Source organism: Anolis carolinensis, chromosome 3 (assembly GCF_035594765.1).
Source record: "Anolis carolinensis isolate JA03-04 chromosome 3, rAnoCar3.1.pri, whole genome shotgun sequence".
Lineage (NCBI taxonomy): Eukaryota > Metazoa > Chordata > Lepidosauria > Squamata > Dactyloidae > Anolis > Anolis carolinensis.
The window spans coordinates 259,673,265-259,699,104 of record NC_085843.1 but is presented as its reverse complement, the minus strand read 5'-3'; the positions used below and the strand labels follow the sequence as shown (position 1 = coordinate 259,699,104).

At 39.3% G+C, this 25,840-nt stretch overlaps 1 protein-coding gene across 4 annotated transcripts in view; it reads right to left on the bottom strand.

Moving 5' to 3' along the window:
* arhgef26 (Rho guanine nucleotide exchange factor 26) overlaps positions 1 to 24,463 on the bottom strand; it is a 97,992-nt gene extending 73,529 nt beyond the window's left edge. The window contains exons 1-4 of one of the 4 annotated variants that reach the window (XM_008106139.3): positions 24,104 to 24,463; positions 12,539 to 13,634; positions 8,762 to 8,801; positions 5,516 to 5,661 (exon numbers count right to left, since the gene is read on the bottom strand). In XM_008106139.3, coding sequence (XP_008104346.1) covers positions 5,516 to 5,661; positions 8,762 to 8,801; positions 12,539 to 13,634; positions 24,104 to 24,117 — 1,296 coding nt within the window. In that variant the 5' untranslated portion in view covers positions 24,118 to 24,463. Of the gene's footprint in view, positions 1 to 5,515; positions 5,662 to 8,761; positions 8,802 to 12,538; positions 13,635 to 17,584; positions 17,751 to 17,777; positions 18,019 to 24,103 lie in introns of those variants that run through there. The other 3 variants (XM_008106140.3, XM_016992042.2, XM_003218230.4) reach the window with 3 other exon arrangements.
* Between the last annotated feature and the right edge of the window lie 1,377 nt (positions 24,464 to 25,840).

Genomic DNA, 25,840 nt, shown 5'->3' with positions numbered 1-25,840 from the left:
TAAATGTTCTAGACGTATACATGAGTATACACAAAAATTTACACAGCATTTAAACTGAGTTAGCGTTATAATATATGAGAACAGGATTGCAGCTTAAATCATAAACATGTGAATTTGAATTCTGTCTATTCTCACACTAATTTCAATTTCATACACAGTTTTCACTAGCCCAGCTGGTCTAATGAGGGCCTTCATACTCAATCTAGGTTTGTCTCATCATTATTTCCCCTTCATTTCCTTGTGTGCTTATAGCTCAAGTAATCTGTCACTTGCATATTATCCTCCCATTCCTGCATACTGAATGGGGAAAGCACAGCACTTAGGTCTCCAATAAAAGCCCCAGAACTGTAAACAATGAGTTCTTAATTGTATCACATCTCAGAGGGGCTTGGAATTGTTATCAAACAACTTTCTGGTTCTTTTTTATGGAGTCAATTAAGTAGGGATAAGCAAACAGCAAGATAAAAAATCTCACATAAAAGCAGCAGCAATGTAGAAAAACATAAAATTGTATTACAAGGAACATAACTACCTCACACACATTGTATCAAGGCTGTATATATCCTCAATATACTTTAAATATACAATTATATAGAATATAATTTAAAACATTAACACAAAAATATACAACTAAATACACAGCAATAAAAGACAACATCAGCAGCCAGACATCATTCAACAGCAGACCAACCTTGCCTCAAAAATATATAATCTGCATCCTGGTTTCCAAGGACCACAGTAATGGACTGAATTAAGTTTTGTTTGCCAGAGAGAGTCAGAATCTGGAAGCAACCAATAAGTAGAACCTATATGACACCCTATAGAACAGGCATGGGCAAACTAAGGCCCAGGGAACAGATATGTCCCCATGGGTGTTTACCTCAGGCCCTCCACATTTTCCCTGTCCTTTCAGAATAGGGACATGGTGGCCCGCCATGTCCTTATGCAGAAAGGACAGGGGAGGAAGCCATGCAGAAGCTGAGAGCTCTGAGTGCTCTCAAGCCACAGCATGTCTCACCCTCCTCCCAGCATAAGGACAGTGTGAGTGGCCCCATCCTTATGCCGAGAGGACAGCCTGAGGAAGGCACGCAATGGCTAAGAGTTTTCCAGAGTGCTCTTGGCTGTCATCTATCTCGTCCTCCTCCTGGCATAATGTCAAGAAGACAGCCCAAAGATGAGGGGCGGACTGGGAAGGAGGATCGGGGCAATTGCCGCATGTCTCATTTTCCTCCCGGCATAAGGAAGCAGCCCCATCCTTATGCCAGAGGACAACCTGAGGATGACTTGAGCCCTACTGCACCTCTTTCCAGCCCTGCCCTCTCACAGGCCCTCTCTCTCCTGGCCTGGCCATCTCAGTCAGGCCCACAATGCAGTCCCAAGGCAAAAAGCTTGTCCATATGCGCTATAGAAGACGTATCTAAAATATTGTACAGATAAGGATAAGGTCTTGGAAAGGTCTGACATGGTAGAATCCAATCCTTCAAGCAATTTAATTCAATTTGAAAGTGTTTATAGGTCACAATTACCACTCCAAACATTGCCTGTGTGCACACCATTCTTCCAGACTTCAGGAATACGTCAGATTCTAGTGGCAATTGAAATGCTATTACTAAACTACTTTACTTAGCAAGCAAAATTCAATCCACAAGCCATATATGGTGTTCAGCAAATCTCCTGGCTTTGATATTTGCCTTGCAATGCATAATTGCCTTTTAACTGAGCAAATTACATGGCTTTGTAGGTCACAACTGCATACCCAGCTCCAATGATATGATGTAATATATTTTCCACTGAGTAAGTTCATAATGATTCACAAAACTATATTCAAAGAAGCACATCTTTCATGTCCAGTTTTTCCAGACACTGTTAGATCCACACATTCAAATACGGCACACTACAATCTAGTCATATATTATAATTTTAAAATGTTCTTTCACCTGCAAGAATGGAAGAATCTATTTTTAAAGGATAATACAGAATTACAGCCAAGAGTTTAAATCATACATAAGCACCAGGCCACAAAACTCGGAAGTGCTTAATTAAATTACACTTGTAACCACAGCTGACTACAATACACAAATAAGAAAGAGGACTTTGACCCCTTGGAGCTTAGGGTATTTGCTCAACTATTTCTGAATCTGTGAAACTACATGGAAACTCATACCTGTATCAAATGTTAGACCCACATGTGTGTATTTGATTCAACCACAGCTCTAGCAATCCTGAAACTTCTGGTTATATGGGAAGTGGCTAATATATAGATTTCTCTGACAATTCTACCCTATGTAACAGTGTGGGAACCATCTACATGAAACTGGCATTGATAATGCTAAGATTGCAAATCAGATTAAATGTTAGTGCTTCAAAGCCATGCACATGATTTCTAACACCATGATTATCACCCTCTTTGAGCTTGAACAATGCTGCCCAGCCCTCTCCCACTCCAACACACAGCTCTGGAGGAGATAACAATGACCATGGCTCAGAACCAAAGTTCTGAGCTAAACAAAATGTGGGTAACTTTTTTTTACTGAAACAACCATAGATCAAATCATAGTTTCAGATAGACCTTGGAAAAGGTTCTTTTTTAGACCACAACTATCAGAATCCCCTAGTCATCTTCACTACCAGGACTAGTCTTTCTGGGAGGTAGACACCAACACCGAGCAACAGCATCAACAACAGCAGCAACAACCTCTTTCCCAACCTTTGGTTTCTTATTCTGTTTCATTCCATTAAGTCACAGTTAAAATTAAGCAGTTTCTCAGATGGGACTGGGAGCTCAAGTTGGGTCTCCCAGCTCCCTTTTGTAGCTTAGATTGGAGGGCAAGGAGGAATAGAGAATAGACAAAATGAGGTTCAAACAAGTTCTTTCATACTGGATTTAAACATAAATTAGCATTAAATTCAAGTTAGAACAGTGTCCAAAGAAGGCTTTAGAACAGTGGGCACAACAACGAATGCCACAACCCCTTAATACAGTTCTTCATGTTGTGGTGTCCCCCCCCCCCCCCACCCCAACCATAACATTATTTTTGTTGCTACTTCATAGCTGTAATTTTGCTACTGTTACGAATCATAATGTAAATATCCAATATGCAGGATGTATTTTCAATCACTGGACCTAACTTGGCACAAATACCCGATACATCCAAATTTGAATATTGGTGGTGTTGGGAGGGGGGGACTGATTTTGTCATTTGGGAGTTGTCGTTGCTGAGATTTATAGCTAACCTACAATCAAAGAGCACCCTGAACTCAGCCCATAATGGATCTGCACCAAACTTGGCACTGATACCTACATGGCCAACATTGAATACTGGTAGGATTAGGGGAGGGGGGCTGTTTTTGAATTCTTGGAGTTGGAGTTCACCAACACTCAGAGATAACTTTGTACCAAACTGGTGATGGAACTAATAAACTTGCCGCACATACCCAACATGCCAAACTCTGAATACTGGTGGGGTTTCAAGGGGACTGACCTCAGAGGTTGGGAGTTATAGTTCACCCACATTGACAGGATTTACTGTCTGTTTCCAAAAAGGAAGAGGACAGATTTTCAGCCTTCTCTGCCAAAGGGGTTCCTAAAACCATGAGAAATATGTGTTTTCTGATGATCTTTGGCAACCCTCCTGATATTCCCTTGTAACTCCCCCAGGGGTCCCAACCCCCAGGTTGAGAAATGCTGCTTTAGAAAAAAATCTTACTGTGAAATTAATAGGAACATCTGTTAAAATGAAGCAAAAAAAGAAGTTTGGTGTAGCCAAAACTCAAATTACAATTTTAGTTATTTATTGAAAAAATATAGAACAACTTCCAATTGAATTTTATATTGATTTACAATATAAAGATATGACAAAATATCTTCAGATAAAAAACCCTTCAATATTCAAGAAAGACTGGAAGAAAAGAAAATTCTAACATAGGGATTTCATGCTTAAATGCTAATCTATCACATTATATTTTACACAATGAACTAAATATGAAAACAACAAAAATTCTTATGTATATAAAAGAAGGATATGTAAAATTTTGACATGTTTCCACTTTAAAAAATACAAAAACCAAACCATTAAACAGAAGCACTCTGAAAACCATCAGGAAATATTAAAAAGACTTGATTTTTTTGTTTAAATAGATTTGAAGTACTCAGGTAATCAAGGTCCTCTTCAAAGCTGCCACTAGTCTCGGTTCAGATAATGAAGGCACATAGAGATGGGCCTTTGAATAAGATCTTAGCCAGCATATGGATGTGGGAGAAGGTATTCCATCAGGTACCTTAAAGTCCAACTCTCGGAGGTGGTACTCATCTCCATTTCTAAGCCAAAGAGCCAGTGTTGTCCATAGACACCTACAAGGTCATGTGGCCGGCATGACTGCATGGAGTGTGATTACCTTCCCACTGCTAGGTTGGCAGAAGCTGGGGCTAACAACGGGAGCTCGCCCCGCTCCCCAGATTCAAACCAACCTTTCAGTCAGCAAGTTCAGCAGCTCAGCAGTTTAACCCGCTGTGCCACCAGGGGCTCCATTCAGGTACCTTAGTCCTAAACAAAATAAGCCTTTAAAGGTAATAAACAAAACTAAATACATGTGTATGTTTCTCTCTCTCTCTCTCTTTCTCTCACACACACGGGGACCTCACCACCTCTCTAAGCACTTGATTTCATTGCTGAAATGCTCTCACTGTCAACAACTTCCTTCTAATGTTCAATTAAAATCTAGCCTCCTGTTACTGCAAACCACAAGACCTAGTTTTACCTTCTAGGACAGCAGAGAATAGGTCTGTCTCCTCTTTGTGGCAGCCCATGAGGTATTTAAAGACTATGATCATGCACCCCTCAATCTTCTCAACAAGCTCAAAATGTCCAGTTCCTTCAATCTCTTCTCATATATTTAGTTTTCTATACCTCTTATCATCCCCTGAACTTGCTCCAACTTGTCAATTATCTGTTTAAAATAAGACACCCACAACTGAACACAGTACTCTAGATTGGGCCTGACTGATACAAGTACAGAATATAGTGGGACTATTACTTTCCTTGACTTGGAAACTACACTTCCATTAATGCAGGCTAAGACAACATGAAGCAGCATAGTGTTAATAAAAATAGACGCTTTGCTTATCCTCCTCATTTTCATGGTGCATATTTTCATTAACTCTCTCCATATGGCTATTCTATTTAAAATGCTTCAAGGTCTCCCCTTCACTCCAATAAAACCCTGAAGGCAAATGGTTTTATAACTCCTAGCACAGTTAACTTGTATTAATTGTTTGCCTAGAAACTATGACTCAAAACAAAGTTAGGAATGCAGATCCGGAGCTGTACCTTTGTCAATTACAACTACTGAGTATTAACCACATGTACCTAACACCTCACTTTGAGAGGTAGTTTGAGGGCAATGGGTTGGCTGTAAAACCTCAAGTTGAAAAGGACACTGACAGATAAAGAGGCTTGCTTACAGGCAAGGCTGCATTCCAAATTAGATATGGGCTTTGTAACGCCATGACACTTACCGCAGACAACTGACTCCATGTTGATCTCAAAGGTTTATATTGAATAACTATTTTTTCATTTGACTTGTGTTCTTTTGATTCCAACTCTTCATCAGAATCTATATCAAGAGCTTTTTCTTTGTAGTTCTGATATAACACAGCATTTTCTGGAGAGAAAAAAACACAAAAGAAAATTGGTTTGAAAAGAGTTTCTAAATAACATAATTATGCATCTCAAACTCTGAAGACAAAGACAGAGTTTTGTTCAAGACAGACAATGGGCTAGCATACTACACATTACAGCAACAATAGATCACTGTACCACCACCAAAAAAAAGAGAGAGATGCCTTCCATCTGAATTCAATAATAGCTAGTGTTCTTTGTTAAGAGAGAATCAAAATTAGTTTTATTCTCTCTCAGCTTCTGCTTGAATGAATGCAGAGTATTTGGGTGAACATTCAATTTAACTAGTTAGTATGAAAGCTTATGTGGTGTCCCAGCAAGCAGTGAATTAAACTTCTTCAGATGTTCAGTTTTCATTTTGACCATGACAAGTTTCTAAACCGTATGCTTGCAAAATTAGGGTTGCATATCTGTGGGCAGTGCCTGGTAAATCTCTCTTCTTCCCCAATGGATACATGACACATGTTATATTACACAAGGGAATACATTTTATTTCCCTGAGTTGCATAATTTGCACTACTATATTCAGCTTTCCTTGCCTTTTTAAATATAGTGAGTACAAACAGTCTTACTTTTAAAAAGGTGATCCAGAAACTAGATAATCTCTTAGTGACAAGCTGCAAAGCCACAACAGTGCTATAGATTAAAATTGCTGCAAAGGCAAGCTACTGCAGGTTTAAGCTCCAAACATCTAAAATTTCCACCAGAAAATCCAACTTCAGAAGACATATACCCCAACTTCAGCAGCCATAGAACTCCTTGTTCTGGCACTGGAATAAAGTATTCAGCAAAATTTGGATTGAATCCTCAACATGTCTTATTCTGCCTTTCCATAAGATTGTGTGCAAGGTAATTTATAACACATAAGAAATAGTCAAGAAAATGATACTTTGAAACACTGAAACAAACTTAAAAAATATCATAGCCAAAAGCTCACTGATCTGTTGGAAAATTAAGATTTCATTAAATAACAATTATGTGTTAATTTTATATATACTTCCCCAAATCAAGAATGTAATGATAGCTTCTTATATTACAAAAGTCAGCTCTGCTTACAAGGAACTCTTATGGCAAATGCCTGTTGTGGTTTTAGATCCTGACCATGAATATACTGTTCCTCTCATGGAAATAAACCTTTGTAATGGTCATGGCAAAACAAGCATTAAGAAAATTAACCAAGACTATGTTTTGATTCCAGATTCTGCCTGCAAAATGACTCAATATGGAAAATGTCTTCCCAGCATGCTTCATGTTGCCATCACTCACTTATCACATACAAGGAGCAAATACATTTTTGCTGCTTGTCACTTCAGCTTCAACCTGTTTACTGTGTCACCAGAATACAAGCAGTGCTCTGACTTTTCCCTGCAACAATTCAGACAAAGAATTCAGAATTTCAGGTTTCTTTGGTTTGTTGCAAGGGAAACACCAGCAGCTGTATTTGTGTTTGGGGAAGAGGGGAGAATCCCAAAACAATGGAGCAAATCTTTGTGGTTTCATTAGTTTCTTCTTCTGCAAACACTAGTATGCTGCTCATAATTGACAAGCCAGGTTTTACATGGCTTGTCATGTTGTGTAACCCTGCTAATACATACCTACAACAGAGAGGAGTTCAGAAGATACCACAGAGAGAACGTTGGTATATGACATAAAAGCTAAAATGTTAAAATAAAATAAAAAGGGGGCTGCTCTTTACTTCAGCATGAACACAAATCAGCCATAAAATGTTAAAATAAAACCTCGACTAGTAAGATTGAACTGTGTTTTCCATTTTGCAATCCTGCATGCATTTAGTTATAAGAAAGATCTAACAAGTTTTGCAGGAACTTATTCCAAGGTATTTGCATTGGATCATTATGCTTCTGCTTTATTGATTTTCTTTGCCAATTGGGAACAAAATCTGAACACTATCTGCTCACTAGGCACTCAGTCATTCCTCTTAAGATTCTTATGTCAGAGCTCAGCCCTTTACAGCCTGAATTGAAAGAGTCTATAAACTGTAGGAAAATATGTGTCATATGTAAATATGTAATGCTATAACAGCACGTGGTAGGACGACTCTGCCAAACAACCACCTTTCTGGGAAACCAATAAGAAGCTAACAAGTATACACACTATGCCAGGTCAGTATGTACATCATAGCTACAAGAATATGATGTAGTTTCAGAGGTAAAGAAATGAAGCTTTTAAGAAAAAAACTAGATCAACACTGACATTAAGAACCAAAGAGGATAAAATCTTGATAAATTTATAAGTGTAGTGAAGCAAATGCAGCAAAGTCCAAGGAAGTTTTTTTTTAATGCTGTTGAAAAAGAAACAAAAGGCCTCATAAAATGTTTGGGTGGGGCAATCTAGTTAGTAAATAATAAATAAACTATTGCTTGGAAAATTTATCATCAAAGGAGTATGGAAAAGCTTGAAATATTGTGATGACAAACATGCCTTTTTGATGGACTTGAGAGCTGATCCAAAACAAAGCAGATGCAAATTGGGGAAGGGTAAGAGGAGTGAATGGAGAGATAACCCACTATAGACAAGACTGATAACTCCAACAGACATGAGAGAACCAAATAGCTACACTACTTGTCAAGAGAAATGGTAGCAAGAAACAAAGAAACACCAACTCACTCTATATTGGTGAAATCATTTACTGTATTTTGAAAACAGTGTTTTTAAAGTCATAGTCTTCTTAAACAAAGGCACAGGGAACCTGTAATCCTTCAATTGCTGCTAGACTAAACTCAGTATGCTTCACCACTGGCTATGATAATTACAACTGGTCAGTCGATAAATTCTGGAAACTATAGTTCTCCCAAATTGGTTCCCTAACCTCTGCCTAAATGTAAAAAAAACCCTGAAATTTTCATTTTATAAAATCCCATATATTTTATAATTTTTAGAAGTTCAGCCATCTCCAACCCTAACAGAATAGAAGACTGTTTGCACCTCAGTAAATACACACAAAGAAATCTGTTTAGTTACGCCTTAGTACAAAACTTTGTTTGCAAAATACACCTTATTTGTTTCCTTCTGTGCATTCTGCATCAAATTATCCAAAAGCCCTAAACAAACAACATTCTTACCTTCTCCATCAAAGGTCCCTTGTCCTTTCAGCATTTTCTTCTAAGATGAAGAGAAAGGATGGTGAATATATGTAGCAAGTAGCATAAGCAAAAGAAATGCTACAAACAAATGTGAATAAATATTTTGTCATTAGCAAGACATACTTGCAACCTCTGCCACAAAGTATTTATAACTCTGGAAAAGTTGAAAGCACTTCAGAGCCCACCAAAACCACCACAAAAAGATACACACATGGACTTGCTGCCTCCATCAAAATAACTGGACTAGAAACCAGCAAACAGAGGAGTTCCACATGCATATCAGGTTGCATCACATGGTACATTTGGGTTGTGAATAATTTTTACTTCTGAATAGAACAAATTCTTTTAAAGGAAGCAGACAAGTGGTTCATTTTTGTAGAGTTTAATAAATATGCAAGTGATTTCATTAATTCATAATTATTTCTAAAAGTCCATAGCTTTTGTATAAAACAGACATGCTTTGGTTTTCCATTCCATAAAATACCATTTGTTTTAAAACTGTGTACTGAGAACTCCTTCACAAAGGAAATTTTATTTAAATGGATGTACAGTAGCATAACAAACAAGCCATGAAAAACCACACAAGAACTAACTTAACTACATCGACATGTGTTTGAGTACAGCAACAATAATTATGGTTAGTCCTGGTGAGTTCTGGAGTGCTTCACTATACAATTTTAAGACATCCTGTAGATTTTTTACCTAAATATGTTATTAAAAGTATACCTAGCTTTGAGAGTGAGATCTACTGTTGTGCAGCGGTTTGAGCACTGGACTAGAACTCTGAAATTGCTGTATGACCTCAGGGCATTTACAACAATGTAGTGACCCTATCACAGTGTTTTCTTGGTAAGTTTTTTCAGACTGAGTTTGCCATTCTTCCCTCAGAGGCTAAGAGAGTGTAGGTCACCCAGTGGATTTTCATGGCTGTTTGGGCATTCAGACATTGGTCTCCAAAGTTGTAACCCAACACTCAAACCACTACAGCAAAATGACTCTGAAGACCAGGTTCAAATTCCCAATCAGCCATGGAAACCCACTAGGTGACTTTGGGAAGTCAGAATCTTTCAGTGTCCTTCTACATTGACAATTAGTGTGGGCCCAATCACTCTAAAATTAAATTGGACATTAATATAAAAAACCTACTTTTAGCAGACAACACCAAAAAAAATCATGTTTCTGTATCTCAACTATACAAATATGTTTACTTGGACTTTCCTTACTAAGTTTATTGAGAATGCAGTTAGATGCAAAAGGAACGTTTAGGTTTGGTAGAGATGTTTTCTTCACAACAAACAGCTTAGTTTGTGGGTTTGAAATGTCTTTGGAAACAACCACATGCAATAAGAGATAATATAAATAGGACTATACTAATAATTATGTAAATGCAATGGTGTTAAGGAACATATAAGAAACTAGAAGCAAATTCTTCTGTGCCACATTTGAACATGTCTATACGCAACTGAAAGGCCAAGGAAGTTTATCTGTGCATATCTATACTCCGAAATTAGGAATTCCAAATATCCTTATCAGAACACAGTACAGCAATTGATATATATTATTAACAAAAGGTTCATGCAACGTGAATCTTTCTAATTACTATACAAGAACAGACGGTACCTCATCCCACTTCTCATGTTTGCAGTACAGAACACACAGCCCACTGGTATTGTGTTGATTCTAGAAAGATCCTCCAGAGTTCAGTATAACTCCCATGAAACCTCAGTCCATGGATAAATGAAGCCACAGTCCCTTGGGTCTAGAGATGCACTATATGCCCATGGATTTATAGACCTGGCTCAAAGCTGATAGTTCACAGTGAGCAATAACTCAACCAATGTTATAATGATAATACTTTCACAAAGGTCTAGAAAGAGCTTCTTTAGACATTGTATTCCAATGTCTAAAGAACTTGATCAAAGACACAAGAAAGCCAGGTTCTTGTCTTCATGCCAGGACATATTCACACTTTATGCAGTAGTCATATGTTCCATGTAAAGTACTGTTCATCATAGAACATATAATGTGCAAAGAGGAGATGTGCATTTCAAGTTCCTGAGTGTTCGCAGGGAACTGTTTTCAGTATAAATGAAGACAAATATGCTATAGAATTAAAGGTTTTATTGACTCATTCACCATGACAAGACACCTGACAAATCTCAGCACACAAGACCCAGGAGCAGAAAAGAAGAAAAAAGACCCCATATCCTCTTCAGCCTCAATATTGAGCAGAATCAAGTATGCTTGGAATTTGCCTTGATTCTGCTCTCCCACAGATACAAGAGACAGAGCAAGCCAACACATACTGTATTTCCTTTCCAGATCCAAGGTAGAGACAAGAGAAGATGCACGGCTTGCCTTTGCACCCAACAGGAGTTTTGAACACCTACAAACAAAAAATCAAAACAAGCTTCTGTTCCTCCCCCATCCCCAGTTTTCTACTGAGCAGAACTTCCCTTTCCCTCCTCAGCTTTGAGCACAGAGATGGAAAGAACTCTACTAATTTTTCTTGGCCTTATGAGTTTCAAAGACAGATTTTCGGAAGAAAATCTTAGGAAAAAGAAGTTGGTCACTGAAATCAGCTAAAAATGTGACTGTGTGTGTTCAACAACTGCCTGCATTGCTTCTTAATTTGAATGGGAGATGTCTATATGAAATGAAAAGTATAACATATTGCTCTTTAATAAAGCTTTCAAATAGACTTTTGTCACATGGCAGCAAAGATTCCTTTTTGGAGATATTTTCAGTACAAGCTCCTTGGGTCAACAGTTAATAATAATGAGGATATTTCACCTTTAAGCAACCTGTACTTAGATAAACTTTTCTCAGCTTGGGAAAGATATGCATGACTGGTTGGACTACAATTGGTATTATCCCTGCCCAGCATATTAAAACAGACGTTGTAATCCAACATCTCAGGAGATCATTTAGTCAACCTTTAGCACATTATGTATATGTTGGATAGGAAAGTATATTGTAGAGGGGAAAAGGAGCACTCTTTTATTTTCTATTGGTATCAAACCAGCAAGTTTTTGAAAATGGGCACACAACCAAACAGAGTCCTCTTTGTGGAGAACATATTTCTCTCTCCTTCAGCCCCACAAACTACCAATTTTCTTTTATACTGGAGTGTTGTGTGGCTTCCAGGCTGTATAGCCATGTTCCTGCAGCATTTTCTCCTTACATTTCGCCTGCATCTGTGGCTGACATCTTTTCTATGTGCCATAATCCCACCTATGAAATGTGCATTTCCCACTGCAACATAGATCTAAGCCATTCATTATCAATGTGTGGAGAGAATGATTTTTTCATCCAGAGTGGCACTTGGCTTCTCCCTTTTTCGCTTCTCTGATGTTAACTGTACTGGATTTCTTCCACTGCACCCATGAGCTAGTGTAATTCAGGAAGAGGCTTCCCCCTACACTTGTTCCAACCATCACTGCCCTATCATTAGCTGAATTACAATGCTGACAAATCAGAAAGATGAATCTTGTCAGCTACTCTGTCTCAATACATCTTTTCATTATTCCAGAAAGCATTTAGTACAGCAGGAATAATACAGATTACAGTGTGAACGAGCTCAGTAGGTGGTTTATGGCAAAGTACTATCTGTAACTGTTTAAGAGGGATGTTCTGAAACTACTCTGAATCTCTTGTAAGGTGAATGGATTACAAATACACCATAAAAATCATGTTTTTTAAATAAAAAGCCCAATTGCAAATCATTAATAAAATAAATTGAATGAATGTACATACCTTTATTCTTCCTAAACTGGAGAATCTCTCCTTGTCCTCCAGGACTGCCTTCAGTGCTGGTTGAGACATCCTGTTTTTAATCTTAACATTGGCAGTGCTGTCAAAATCAACACCACTCACAACAGCACGGCGATATGAAGTGGACCGCAAACTTCGTCTTAGTATTCCTGGGCTTTCCCTGTCACCATCTGTTGCTTCGTCTCCACCACCTACCAAAGGCATGCCATGAGTCTCTACCATGCTACGAACCTTCAGAACTCTTCTGTTTGGTTCTACATTTTGACTGTTGGCTTTGTTGGTTATTTTTATTTCAGAAGCTAAACTCTTAGGGATGATCTGCTGCTTTCCCACTTTTAAGGCAACAGGACTATTTGTGCTCAGCACCACAGGTGGTGTTTCTGTAATCTCATTCTGATTTGATGGTAGTCTTTGGAGAGGCAGATGCTGTTGCTCCAAAGAAGCAGATAGGCTGGCAGATGTCTGCTCTGAGTTTTTAGAAAGTTGGCTGGGTTGTAACACAAACGCAGCAGTTGTGTTGTTATTTGGTGAATGCATGACTTCTGTAAGTGATGATCCAAGACCTGATATGCAAGCAGTTTGATCCTGCTCAGGAATCTGTCCAGTCTGATTGGAAACTCTTCCTCGGTTAACCAGCTTACTGCCTACTGAACCATTGGCTGTAAAATTTATAGACTTGTTTGGAACCATTTTCAAGGTTTGAGGAGACTGTTCAGAAAGCCTTGGGGAGACAGCTTTACACTCTGAAAATTGAACCTTGCCATTTGGCACAGAGTCAAAACTGCAGCCAAAGCGTAGAGGATTTCTTTGAATGGATTTGATGTCTGGAGAAGTAATTGTTTCTGCACGCTGAGTTAAAGTAAATGTGTCTCTGTCTTCTACAGGAAAATCAGTGAAGAGGACCCCGGTGGAACTCTGGTAGGATTGGGGCCTAGGCTTGTTCTTTGCATGCAAATGGAGTTGGTGAGCAGATCTTCTCCTCCACAATGGTGCAATGTTATTATTGGAAAAATCCACTTCATTTTGTCCATCCATTCCAATAGGTAAAGTCAACTGGACATCAGGAGTGTAATCAGTCCTTTTAAACAAGAAAAGAACAAGTGAGACACAAACCAAGAGATCCTTTATATTCAAAATGTCCTGCCCTGCACTAAAATCAAGGGATTAAGTAGGGGAAGGCTTAATCCTGGACCATACATGTTAAAATACTTTTAACATGTATTTTACAGAAATACATTTTAATGTGTAGCTTTTATAGAAATACATTTTAATGTGTGTATTTGTAGTATTTTTACAATGTTTATGTATTTTAATTGTTCTGTGGCATCCCTTGAGCCTTGTGGAGAGGCAAATAAAATCATCATCATCATCATCATCTGAGGGGTCGGAGCCCCCGGTGGTGCAACGGATTAAATTATTGTGCCAGCAGGACTGTTGACCAAAAGGTTGGTGGTTAGAATCTGGGGAGAGCGGGTGAGTCCCTCTGTCAGCTCCAGTTCCCCATGCAGGGACATGAGAAAAGCCTCCCACAGGATGGTAAAACATCCAGGCGGTCCCTGGGCAATGTCCTTGCAGATGGCCAATTCTCTCACACCAGAAATGACTTGCGGTTTCTCAAGTTGCTCCTGACACAAAAAAACTCTGAGGGGTCCAAAGATCTGACTCCAAAGCGCCTTCAGAATGCATTCATTTGGAGCCTATCACTGGCAGGAACACTGCTGATAGTAAATTTATTAAACTATTAATTTATTAAACTAATCAAGACCTTTAGAGCAGACATGTGTGTTTCATCAGAAGAGCTCCTGTCTCTCTTCTATCATATTCTAATTCCGTATAGTCAGCAGATCTGGCGATGGCTGCTACATTACAGTATCCATAGAAAGGCAATGTAAAACTAGCATGTTTTATTTGGAAGAATGTGGATTTTTGTTATCCCCCCCCCCCCCCCACATTAACTGTTGAACAACAAAGCAGGGGAAAGGGAATTGTTTTTAAAAATGGGCTACTAACAGAGCAAGAATGTTTGCCAAAAATAATTGTGCATAAATGGTTGTTGGCACAGTGGGTTTTCAGTAAAGAAATAAAGCAGGTGAAGCAGTAATTTTTATTGGCTCAAGTTCTATTTGTGAAAAAGCATAGAATGCACAATGTTGCTTTAATTGGCATAGAAAGATTCCTTTAGCTTTCCTACAGCAATGAATTCACCAGAAATATATATTTTATGAATTCTAGAAACCAGAGTGAAATTATACTAACGATACAACTTACTATAACCCCTTTCCTCTTTAATGCATCATTGGAAAGGGGTCCACCTAATTTAAAAAATTGAACTTGGGCCCATGGTGGGGGGGAAAAGAAACCAAAGTGGTTCCAGCATTCAGTATCTCTGCCACCAACCACACTTCCAGCATTTTAAAATTAAACTTTCCTCATGGTGAATCCAGTATGATGCAGTGTGATGATACTGGGAACACAAATGTGGACATAACATTAGAAAATTGGATTGTTGTCTAGAAACACACTCTCAGGCGAAGCTTGTAGCCAATGCAACTTTTTAAAAAACTGAACACTGTTCCTTATCACATATAATTCTTTTCCAAACTCCTCTCCATTTCAAAACAAAGATGTCCACATGCTACAAGAACAGTGTTAAAAGAGCACAACATCAGTATCTTCAATTTTGAGCAGAAAAGGAGCTTCAACCATTTTCTATCAACTTACCTATGAGGAAACACTAACAAACCAGAAGTCAAAGCACCAGAGTTCAAGGATATCAACCTCTGAGCAAGTCTAGGATGCGGAACAATGGTTTTAAAATACAGGAAAGTAGATTTCACCTGAAAATTAGGAAGAACTTCCTAACTGTGAGAGCTGTTTGGCAGTGGAACTCTCTGCCCGAGTGTGGTAGAGACTCCTCCTTTGGAGGCTTTTAAGCAGAGGCTGGATGGCCATCTGCCAGGAGTGCTTTGAATGTGATTTCCTGCTTCTTGGTAGAGGGTTGGACTGGATGGTCCATGAGGTCTCTTCCAACTCTATGATTCTATGAAATCACCAATGAAAGACCACCAATGAATACTATGGGCTATATCCCAGAGGAAAGAACTGCCCCAATCCTCTCTTGAATATTGTTTGCCTAAGAAAACCCCACGAAATGCATCGGGTTGCTGTAAGTTGAAGATCAGTGGTTCTCAACCTGTTGGTGGCCTGGCTGGGATTTCAGGGACCTGTAGGCCAAAACACCTGGGGACCTACAGGTTGAGAACCACTGGTGTAGAGAACTGCTCACTGGATCCTGTGCAAGGTCATCCAGCATACTTTATGGTACAAAGTCTATACAGCAAAGTTTTGCATTACGTAAAGGACTACGAGATTTATTACAGCATCTGGTCATGCACTGCAATAAAGTGAGTTATATCCCATTTCATTAAATGACACCTTCACACTTTGACCAAAGTTTCCTTAAGCATAATCCCTTCAAATGATATGACCACAACAGCCAGCATTTTGGATTACTTTCTGTCCTACTGGGGGGGGGGTATGTCCAAGAATAAGCTCTCTTTAATGTGAGAAGCATGCGCACAATCTCAGTGTTACGAGCAGGCATGGGCAAACTTCGTCCCTCCCTCCAGGTGTTTTGGACTTCAACTCCCACAATTCCTAACAGCCTACCGGCTGGTTACTAAGCTATCCTGAGTAAGACCTTACAGCAGCCTCTTCAAGGAAGAGTATGTTTTAGTCCCTTGTCACATTTTAAGTCCTTTAACCGGATTGTGACTGCTTCTTTTACACCAGAGTCCTTTTCCGCGTTGTCCCCCCTTCCAGGGTCATTGTGGGGTTATGAGCTGAAGCCTTGGAGATGAAATAGGTCACCCCATACTTTTCTGAAAGGGGGAAATGCCCCTTTCATCTCGAGTCCTCCTCTTGGCCGCATAGCAATTCCCATGCTGTTGTTGAAGGCTTTCATGGCCAGGATCACAGGATTGTTGTATGTTTTCCAGGGTGTATGGCCATGTTCTAGAAGTATTCTCTCCTGACATTTTGACCCCATCTATGGCAGGCATCCTCAGAGGTTGTGAGGTGTGGAGAAACTAAGCAAGGAAGGTTTATATATATACCTGTGGAAAGTCCAGGGTGAGAGAAGAACTCTTTGTCAGTTTATTTAATTTATTTATTACATCACTTCTACCCCGCCCTTTTCACCCATCAGGGGACTCAGGGCGGCTTACAATATAAGCATATATATATATATATATATATATATATATATAAATCCATCAAGATTAAAAATTACAATAAAATTAAGAATATACATTAAAATATACATAATTATACATTTAAATATACATTTAAGGCGCCTTCCATGTCCAGGTGGGGTCTGTCAGTAGGTCAGTTGAAGGCCAGTGTGAATGTTGTAGTTAATCACCTTAATTAGCATTGAAAAGCTTCATCTCAAGGCTTTTCCTGCCTGGGGGCATCCTCTGTTCAGAGTCACTAGCTGCCTCTGGAACTCCTCTGTTTTCATAGTGCTGCTTCTTATTTACTGTTCTGATTTTTGAGTTTTTTTTAATACTGGTAGCCAGATTTTGTTCATTTTCATGGTTTCCTCCTTTCTGTTGAGTTCCAGGGGCAGCTAATGACTCTGAACAAAGGATGCCCCCAGGCAGGAAAAGCCTTGAGATGAAGCTTTTCAATGCTAATTAAGGTGATTAACTACAACATTCACACTGGCCTTCAACTGACAAAGAGTTCTTCTCTCACCCTGGACTTTCCACAGACACACACACACACACACACACACACACACACACACACATATATATATATATATATATATATATATACCTTCCTTGTTTAGTTTCTCCATACCTCACAACCTCTGAGGATGCCTGCCATAGATGCGGGCGAAACGTCAGGAGAGAATACTTCTGGAACATGGCCATACAGCCCGGAAAACATACAATAATCCCACAATTCCCACGCTGTTTCCCAACCGCATCCCAAGTTTTCCCTGTGCCTCCCTCCTCAGACCTTGAGTTTTCCTCCGGCGGAGAAAGTGTTTGGAGGGGAGAGAAAGGACTTTCGCGGCAATTCTTTCCCCCTTCGGCGCTGGCTCTGATGAGCTGGAAGAAAACTTTCCAACAGAGAAGGGGGAAGAGAGGGCAAGGCGGGCACATCCAACTTGGGGAGACCAGACCTCCTTCCGAAACACGCCCGAACTCACCTCATTTCAAGCTGCACGCTCGCTCCACTCCGGGAGGAGTCAGGAGGAGTGGGGAACCTCCCCCCAATGTTGCCCAAAGCTCCCGCTCTCCCTCCTCGCCAAGCCTTGGTCTTCGGGGAGGAGGGCGTCGCAGTGGCCTCCCGTCCTCCCCGAGGCGCCTTTTGCTCGGGACGCGCCGGCCGGCCGCTCCGCTCCCTCTCCGTCTGGGGCCGGCCTGCCTCCCTCCCTCCCGGTCCCCAAACCCCGCCTTCCCAGCCCGGCAGGCCAAGCCCCGCCCCGGAGTCCTGCCCAGCGGGCCCGGGGAGAAGGGGCGAGGCCTGGACCCCTCGACTCCGCGGCGGGGGACGAGGAATTCCCAGGACTTCGCTATGGAAGTAATACAGCTTGACACCACTTTAACTTCCATGGCTGCCTTCTCCGGAGTCGGACTTTGGTGAGGCAACAGCACGCTTTAGCAGACCAGGCATGGGCCAGCTTCGTCCCTCCCTCCAGGTGTTTTGGACTTCAACTCCCACCATTCCTAACAGCCGGTAGGGTGTTAGGAATGGTGGGAGTTGAAGTCCAAAACACCTGGAGGGAGGGACGAAGTTGGCCCATGCCTGCTGCAGACCTTGTGAGACAACAAGCAGCCATAGCAGAACACTTCATGAACCAACTGGACACAGCATATTATTTGAGGACACAGAAATGCTGGACCACTCTCAAAATAATAATAATAAAACTAATAATAATAATAATAATAATAATAATAAAACTACCACCTCCCTGCAGCAAAGAACTGGTGGGATCACAAACCTGCAAAAGTATTGGAAAATGAGCGCGCAAAAATACTGTGGGACTTCCGAATCCAGACTGACAAAGTTCTGGAACACAACACACCAGACATCACAGTTGTGGAAAGGAAAAAAGTTTGGATCATTGATGTTGCCATCCCAGGTGACAGTCGCATTGACGAAAAACAACAGGAAAAACTCAGCTGCTATCAGGACCTCAAGATTGAACTTCGAAGACTCTGGCAGAAACCAGTGCAGTTGGTCCCGGTGGTGATGGGCACACTGGGTGCTGTGCCAAAAGATCTCGGCCGGCATTTGGAAACAATAGACATTGACAAAATTACAATCTGCCAACTGCAAAAGGCCACCCTACTGGGATCTGCACACATCATCCGAAAATACATCACACAGTCCTAGACACTTGGGAAGTGTTCAACTTGTGATTTTGTGATATGAAATCCAGCTTATCTATCTTGTTTGCTGTGTCCTAATAAAATAATAAAACTTTATTTATACCCCGCCACCATCTCCCCATGGGGACTCGGGGCGGCTCACAATGTTACAAAAGTAACAGCACAAATACATTAACAATATACACAGTTTAAAACACAAGAAGATAATAAAACAGAAATTAAAACAAAGGTTTATACAACAGTAATGATATCAAACAACCACCAATGCAATTCAGGCAACTTCAAAGCTGGGGGGGTCTATAGCTGCAATATAAGATAAAATCATTAGATTAAAATAACCCGATGAAAGGAACCTAATAACAACCACCCTGTCGGGCTACACAGAGAAGCCAATGAAATTTTGTGGACAATTTCAACAGAAAGGAGGAAACCATGAAAATGAACAAAATCTGGCAACCAGTACAGTTCCCTCACTTATCGCAGGGGTTACGTTCCAGAACCACCCGCAATAAGTGAAAATCCACAAAGTAGGGACACTATGTTTGTGTTGTTTACAATCTCACTTGCATGTAGCATCTCTGTCCCCTCCTCGCCTCTCAAGCACTCGCATGCCTTGTGAGGCAAAAACAAAGCTGCTTCAGCCTCCTTTTCTCTCCCTTCGGCTTCTCCTTCCTTCCTTAGGCTTCTCCTTAGGAAGGAAGTAGAAAGAGGGATTTATAATATTATTTTATGATTTATATTATATTTTAGTGTTTATTAAAAAATGTGAACAGCAAATCCATGAAAAGTGAACCGCAAAGTAGCGAGGAAACACTATTTAAAAATTATAAAATAAGTAAATAAAAAATACTCAGAAAACAAATTCCAGACAGGGCCAGCTAACACCTCCCAACAAAGGATTCCCCAAGTAAGAATCAGCCAGACCTTGAAGCTGCAAGGATTTTCAATGCTAATCAAGGTGATTAATTGCAACAGTCACACTTGCCTCCAACAGACAAGAATTCTTTCTCCCACCCTGGACCTTCCACAGATATATAAACCCCACTTGCCTAGTTTGCAACCGACCTAACAACCTCTGAGGACAAGGGATATATTTTCCTCTGAAATACACCCACTGCACCTGGTATTCATTGGGGGTCTCCCATCCAAGTATTAACTTAGTTTTGAAGCTCAAATACCACGAATATTGAGAAAGACATTGACCCCCCCCCCCCCAGTTTTATGATTCTCAACTGTAACGCCACCAAGATTGGTGCTACACAGTGCATTAATGCAAGGTGTCACCCTCCTAGACGGCGGGGTGTGCACCCGTCAATTAAAAATAAAATATAGCCCCTGCTCGTTGCTAACCTAGCAACCCGAAAGATAGTTGCATCTATCAAGTAGAAAATAAGGTACCACTTATAAAAGTGGGGAGGCAACTTTAACTAATTTACAACGTTGGAATGAGGAAGTGCCATCAGAGTGGATGATGAAGCAGCTGCTCCCCCCTGTGGCCAGAATCGAACATCCCCTCAGGAGAAAGTTAAATTGCCTCTGCTTCTGTCTGTCTGTCTCTGTCTCTGTCCGATATGTTTATGGTCATTGAATGTTTGCCCTGTATGTAATGAGATCCGCCCTGAGTCCCCTTCGGGGTGAGAAGGGCGGAATATAAATACTGTAAATAAATAAATAAATGGACCTCCTCCTGAACCTTTTTGTGTGTACCTTCAAGCCACCTGTTGAGTTTTGGTGATCACATGAATTTCATATCACAGATACTCAGAGGTGGTCTAAAATACAGCAGCTGGTCTTCATTGGGTGTCTCCCATTCAAGTACTAACCAGGCTGGCCCTACTTAGCTTCCAAGTTTGGATGGGATCCTGTGCCTTTAGAGTACTGTACCAAACCAGAATATTGTAGCTAAGATATCAGGACATTCAGGAAAATCAGTGACTGTAAAAAATAAATAGCAGCAACAAAACAACAATATGCCTGTGGTGCTCCCAGATGAAACCACATAATTTGAAGTTTTGTTGTCACTGGGTGATAATAACAGGCCTGACTGGAGCATGTGCCCATTAGAGAGTTCAAAGGGTTAATTAGTACACAGTCTTCACATATACCTATAAGGTATGCAGTACAGGTAAGGTGGACTTATGAAACTACAAGCATATTTCTTACATAAACAAGTAAATTTCTACTGAAATACCACACACAAATGTTATAAGTCATTTTGGTGTCACTCCCATGGCATCGCACAGTGAAGTTCGAACCCTACACATCTAATCTGGGTTTTTGCCAGATGTAATTTAGCCGGGAAGGGACCTGCCGCTGCCTCATACCTAGAACTAAGGCTCTGTAAAGGGAATAAAATATGAAGGAGTTCCAACAGCCATAGGAAACTCAAGAAGGGGGTCTTTACTTTGTGATGGCCAGGACTAATTGTTGATCTTGCTCTTCCTTCTTTCACAGGCCTTAAGACTTAACAATGCATTCTGAAGCATCAGGAGTCCTTGAACTAAAAAGTCCCTAAAAACTAGATGAATAGCACTTGAGGCTTGGGCCTCAAGATATGCATCTCACACATATCTGGAGTGGGACTTTGCAGATCTAGGTTCAAGTTCTCACTCAGTCATAAAACTCACTGAGTAACCTTTGGATGGCCTTTCAGCCTCATATTTTGCAGACTGGTTGTTAAGAGGATAAAATGGGAGCATGAGAATAGAGTCATGCATTAACTTGAGCTTACTGGAAAATAATAATAATAATAATAATAATAATAATAATAATAATAATAATAATAATAATAATAATAATTTATATACCTCCCTATCTCCTCAAGAGGACTCAGGGCAGTTTCCAACATAGCAAAACATTCCATTGCTGAATAGAAACCGTACAACAATTTAAACATAGTAAAAAAAATAATTAACATAAAACAAGAACATACAATTCAAATCAATCACAAAGATTAAAGAGGTATCCTCATTTAAATGTAATAAATAACTTCCATCTTGTACATTCTAATTGACTCAGTATGATTTAACTACTGCATAAACATCCATGATAGGTTTATAACTATAAAGCCTAATCTCAACAATCTGCCAACATTCTCCCTTCTGATCAAGAATTCTCAATGAGTTGATTTGCCTTTAATTTGGTACAGGCAACGTTATCTACTTTTAGTCCAATAGGCCAATCTTTTTTCTTACATCACAGCTTTTCCCCCCAAGCTGTTGTCTCCCCCAGCCAGGTGCTCATGTTACCAACTGTCTAATTGCTATTCCTTTTAGCCACAAGTTTTGAGTGTCTCCACTAGGTGTTCATTCAGTATTTCCTTCCATGCTAGTTTTTGTGTCTCTCAGGGGTTCTCATAGGCTGGCTAGCTATCTACATCCAGGCAGCTGGATGTGCATAGTATGCAAATTATTTGCTCATTATACAAATATTTAGGTCATGAACAAACTGACCAGCACATATACATTCTGCCACTCTCCTACTCGGAAGCAGTTTTTTCTAATTTGCATTATAGATAAAAGATTTCATGTTTTCAGATTTTCAATAGGCGACATGCTTAGGCACCCGCCAATGCCTAGGTTAGGTCTTTTGTAATGATAAATGTTAGAATTAGTAATTGTTTGGTTTTGGATTTTATGAATGGTCACAATAGGGAATGCATAAGGATTTGAGTAAAGTATATAACTCGCATCCTCATCTGTCATTTCTCCAAACTGCACCAGTAGGCCATGATGGGTATGTGTGTCAAGTTTGGTCCCTATCTATTGTGTGCCAAGTTTGGTCAATATCTATTGTCAGCACAGGATTCTCTGTATGTGGGAGCCATCATGGAAAATACATACAAATATAAATAGATGCATACATTAAAAATAGAGAAAAACTTACAAATATATTTTAACTTTTATTATAGATAGATGTATACCCTTGTTTTGTGAAATTCCTCAGCCATCACCTTTTTTAGCTTTTCACATAAATCTTGTGCCTTCAAAAGCTGGAAGAGATTTAGCTATTCAAAATTGTATTTTTGTTGTATTTCAATTGTATTTTTGTGCTTGGATTGGTTTTAATGTTTGCTTTTATGCATTTGACCTATTTTAATTTATATTGTGCCATGTTGCTGTTAGCCACCTTGTGTCCCTGTAGTAGAAGAAAGGTGAGATAAAAATAAAGCAAGTAAATAAATATCTACAATATTTGTAATTTTTGTCACATCTAAAATTAGCTAACAGTGCAGTTGGCCATCATTTTTACATCATGTTTATTTGTCTGCTGCTTTTCTATGGTAAGCCATGTTCAGAATAGCTTTACAGATCAGATATTGGTACTGAATAAAGAGAAATGGCATTTCCAAATAATGCAACAAAAACAACTACTGAAGATTTAAATAATGCAATAGGCTTAAGCTTTCAATGCTGAAAACCTGCACTACCTTTTAAAAAATCCACCAAAAATTCATACATTTTAATTTTGTGAAAGTGAAATTCAAACAGCAGCAAACATTTCCTCCAAAGCTAAATGCCGGTTTAGTCATCCCCACCAAAAAAAAACAAAAAAACACTTCCATCTCCATCCCCTGTAAAGTAATCCCCCTAGCCATGATTTTTGGAGCTGCAGTTCAAAAATGACCTTTTCAAGATATGAAATATGTACTTTTTGGCAGATGCTATAAGGGATTCTTACATTTGAATTGGTACTGATTGTGAGCAAAAATCAACAAAACAGACTGACAGAAGAGCACTGTCTTCAAAAAATAATGAATGAATGCCAAGCTAGTATTCATTTATCTAGCTTTTTTTTGGTAAGGTCTTTAGATGTCTAACATACAAGAGGACACTGGTGTTATTGAAGCCATTGTTACTGCCAGTGCAATTACAGCTAAAACTGGCACTGGTTGCTTCTTACAATAAAGCAAATAATTTTCATACAAGAGGTATGGTGATAGCTACTGTATATAATGTATAAGTCTAATATTTAAGAATTACATTAAGAATATTTCTGATTGGGTCTCTATCCTTTTTGAATTCTTGGGTGGGAAAATGGTATCAGCAGTCGTTGAGTCTGGTACCCTGGGTGAGTGTTGGTTCTTTTTCTTCTCAATGGAATGGATCCATATTTTTGTAGACTAATAGTGACTACTTACCTTACCTCCTCCATATATCAAAGCCACAATTTGCCTTGGTTCCCTCCTCATCCAACTAATTTTCTAGAATTTTGTAAGATCTTTGGCATTGTTTTCCTTTACTTCATTCTTTACATCCTCAGCTTATTCAAAACTTCATAATTTTGTCCTCAATTTGTACATGAGGTCAACTTATACTTATGCATATCCAATATTATCTGTAGCAATTTAAATTGGGTGCAGTCTGCGTGATTGAAATAACAGCACCTGAGAAGATAAGCAAGAAACCACTTTCAGGTGTGGAAGGGGTCATATATAATTATTCTCACATACACCTTTCCTCTAAGAGTTCATCAGGGAAACTGGTAAATAAGAATTTGTTCACCTTTCCATAATATTTCTGCATGCGGTGATAATTTTAATCCGTTGTCTTCACTCTTATTCCGTGTCTGGCTGCTGCTGTCTTCTCTGCATTCCAAATTAACTTTAAGGCACATGCTGAACAAGGAATGTGCCTTAAACCACGAGTCCAAAGGATATAAACAAAAAAAAAATACTGGCAATAGTTTATACATTATATAAGCACATAAGACTGCAGCTTTAAGAATGTCGCAACTTTTAATAATCTTTGGGACATAATGTAACTTCAATGAAAAGAAAAACATATTCTAGGTAACAAACACAACAATCAAGCCTTCTGTTCCACACATGTTCTCCAAAAGCCTTTCACTTGCCAATTGCAGTCAATAACACATGCATAACATTTGCCAGCTCCTTTTTTTGTACCTTCTTTGCATGCCACAATCCATTGGGATTATTGTTTCTCTCATAAGGGCATTTCTGTGCTGAAAAAAGGAATATGTGTAGCATATCTGCATGTAACCCCTATGTTAAAGTTACTAAAATACTACCAAATTTGGCAACTCCAAACTAGGATTGCTATTTATTTTACTAGATCCTATGCTTCTAGCAATTTCAAATTCAGACATTATCAGATGGTAGTATTTATGCTTTCTACAAATCAAGGTTTCATTAAAAGGGCAAGATGAAGCCAAGTCTGGTCAGCTGCCAGTCCTAAGGACTTGATTGCCCATTTTAGTAACTGAAAGGACTCCTTGATGTAAAACATCAGCTAACATGCTTCCTGTTGAATAATGTACATATTTGTAGATGTTCACATCTAATTGGATTACCATTTCCACCATCTCTCATAATTATAAGTGAAGCTAGCAGAAATCAAACCCTTACAACTTCTGAAAACTACATGCCCTCTTCTGGATGATGGTACTCGCATATTTTGTGTCTTCAACTCATTTCTGATGTTGACCCTAAAATTAACCTATCACATGTTTTTCTTGGGAGGATTTGTTCAAAAGGGAGTTGCATTGCCTCCCTCTGAGGCTGAAAGGGCATGCTTTGTCGAAGGACAGGAATTGGATTTGTGTGGCTAATTGGAGATTTGAATCTAGGTCTCTGAAGTCCTAGTCCAGCACTCAAACCACTATATCATGCTGATTCTCAAGAATATAAATCATTCATGACTGTATGAAGTATGAGTTTGGAAGATAAAAAATTTCAGCACTTCAATGGAATCATATTTTTAAAGTTCTTTATGATAATTATTAATTCCTGAACTTTTACTGTAAACATATAAAAATTTAAGGCAGTAGACAAGTTTACCTCACAATTAGCCATGTATTCATTACGACCTCCATATCTTTTGGAGGTATGTTCTTGAACCATGGAAACTGGATAATA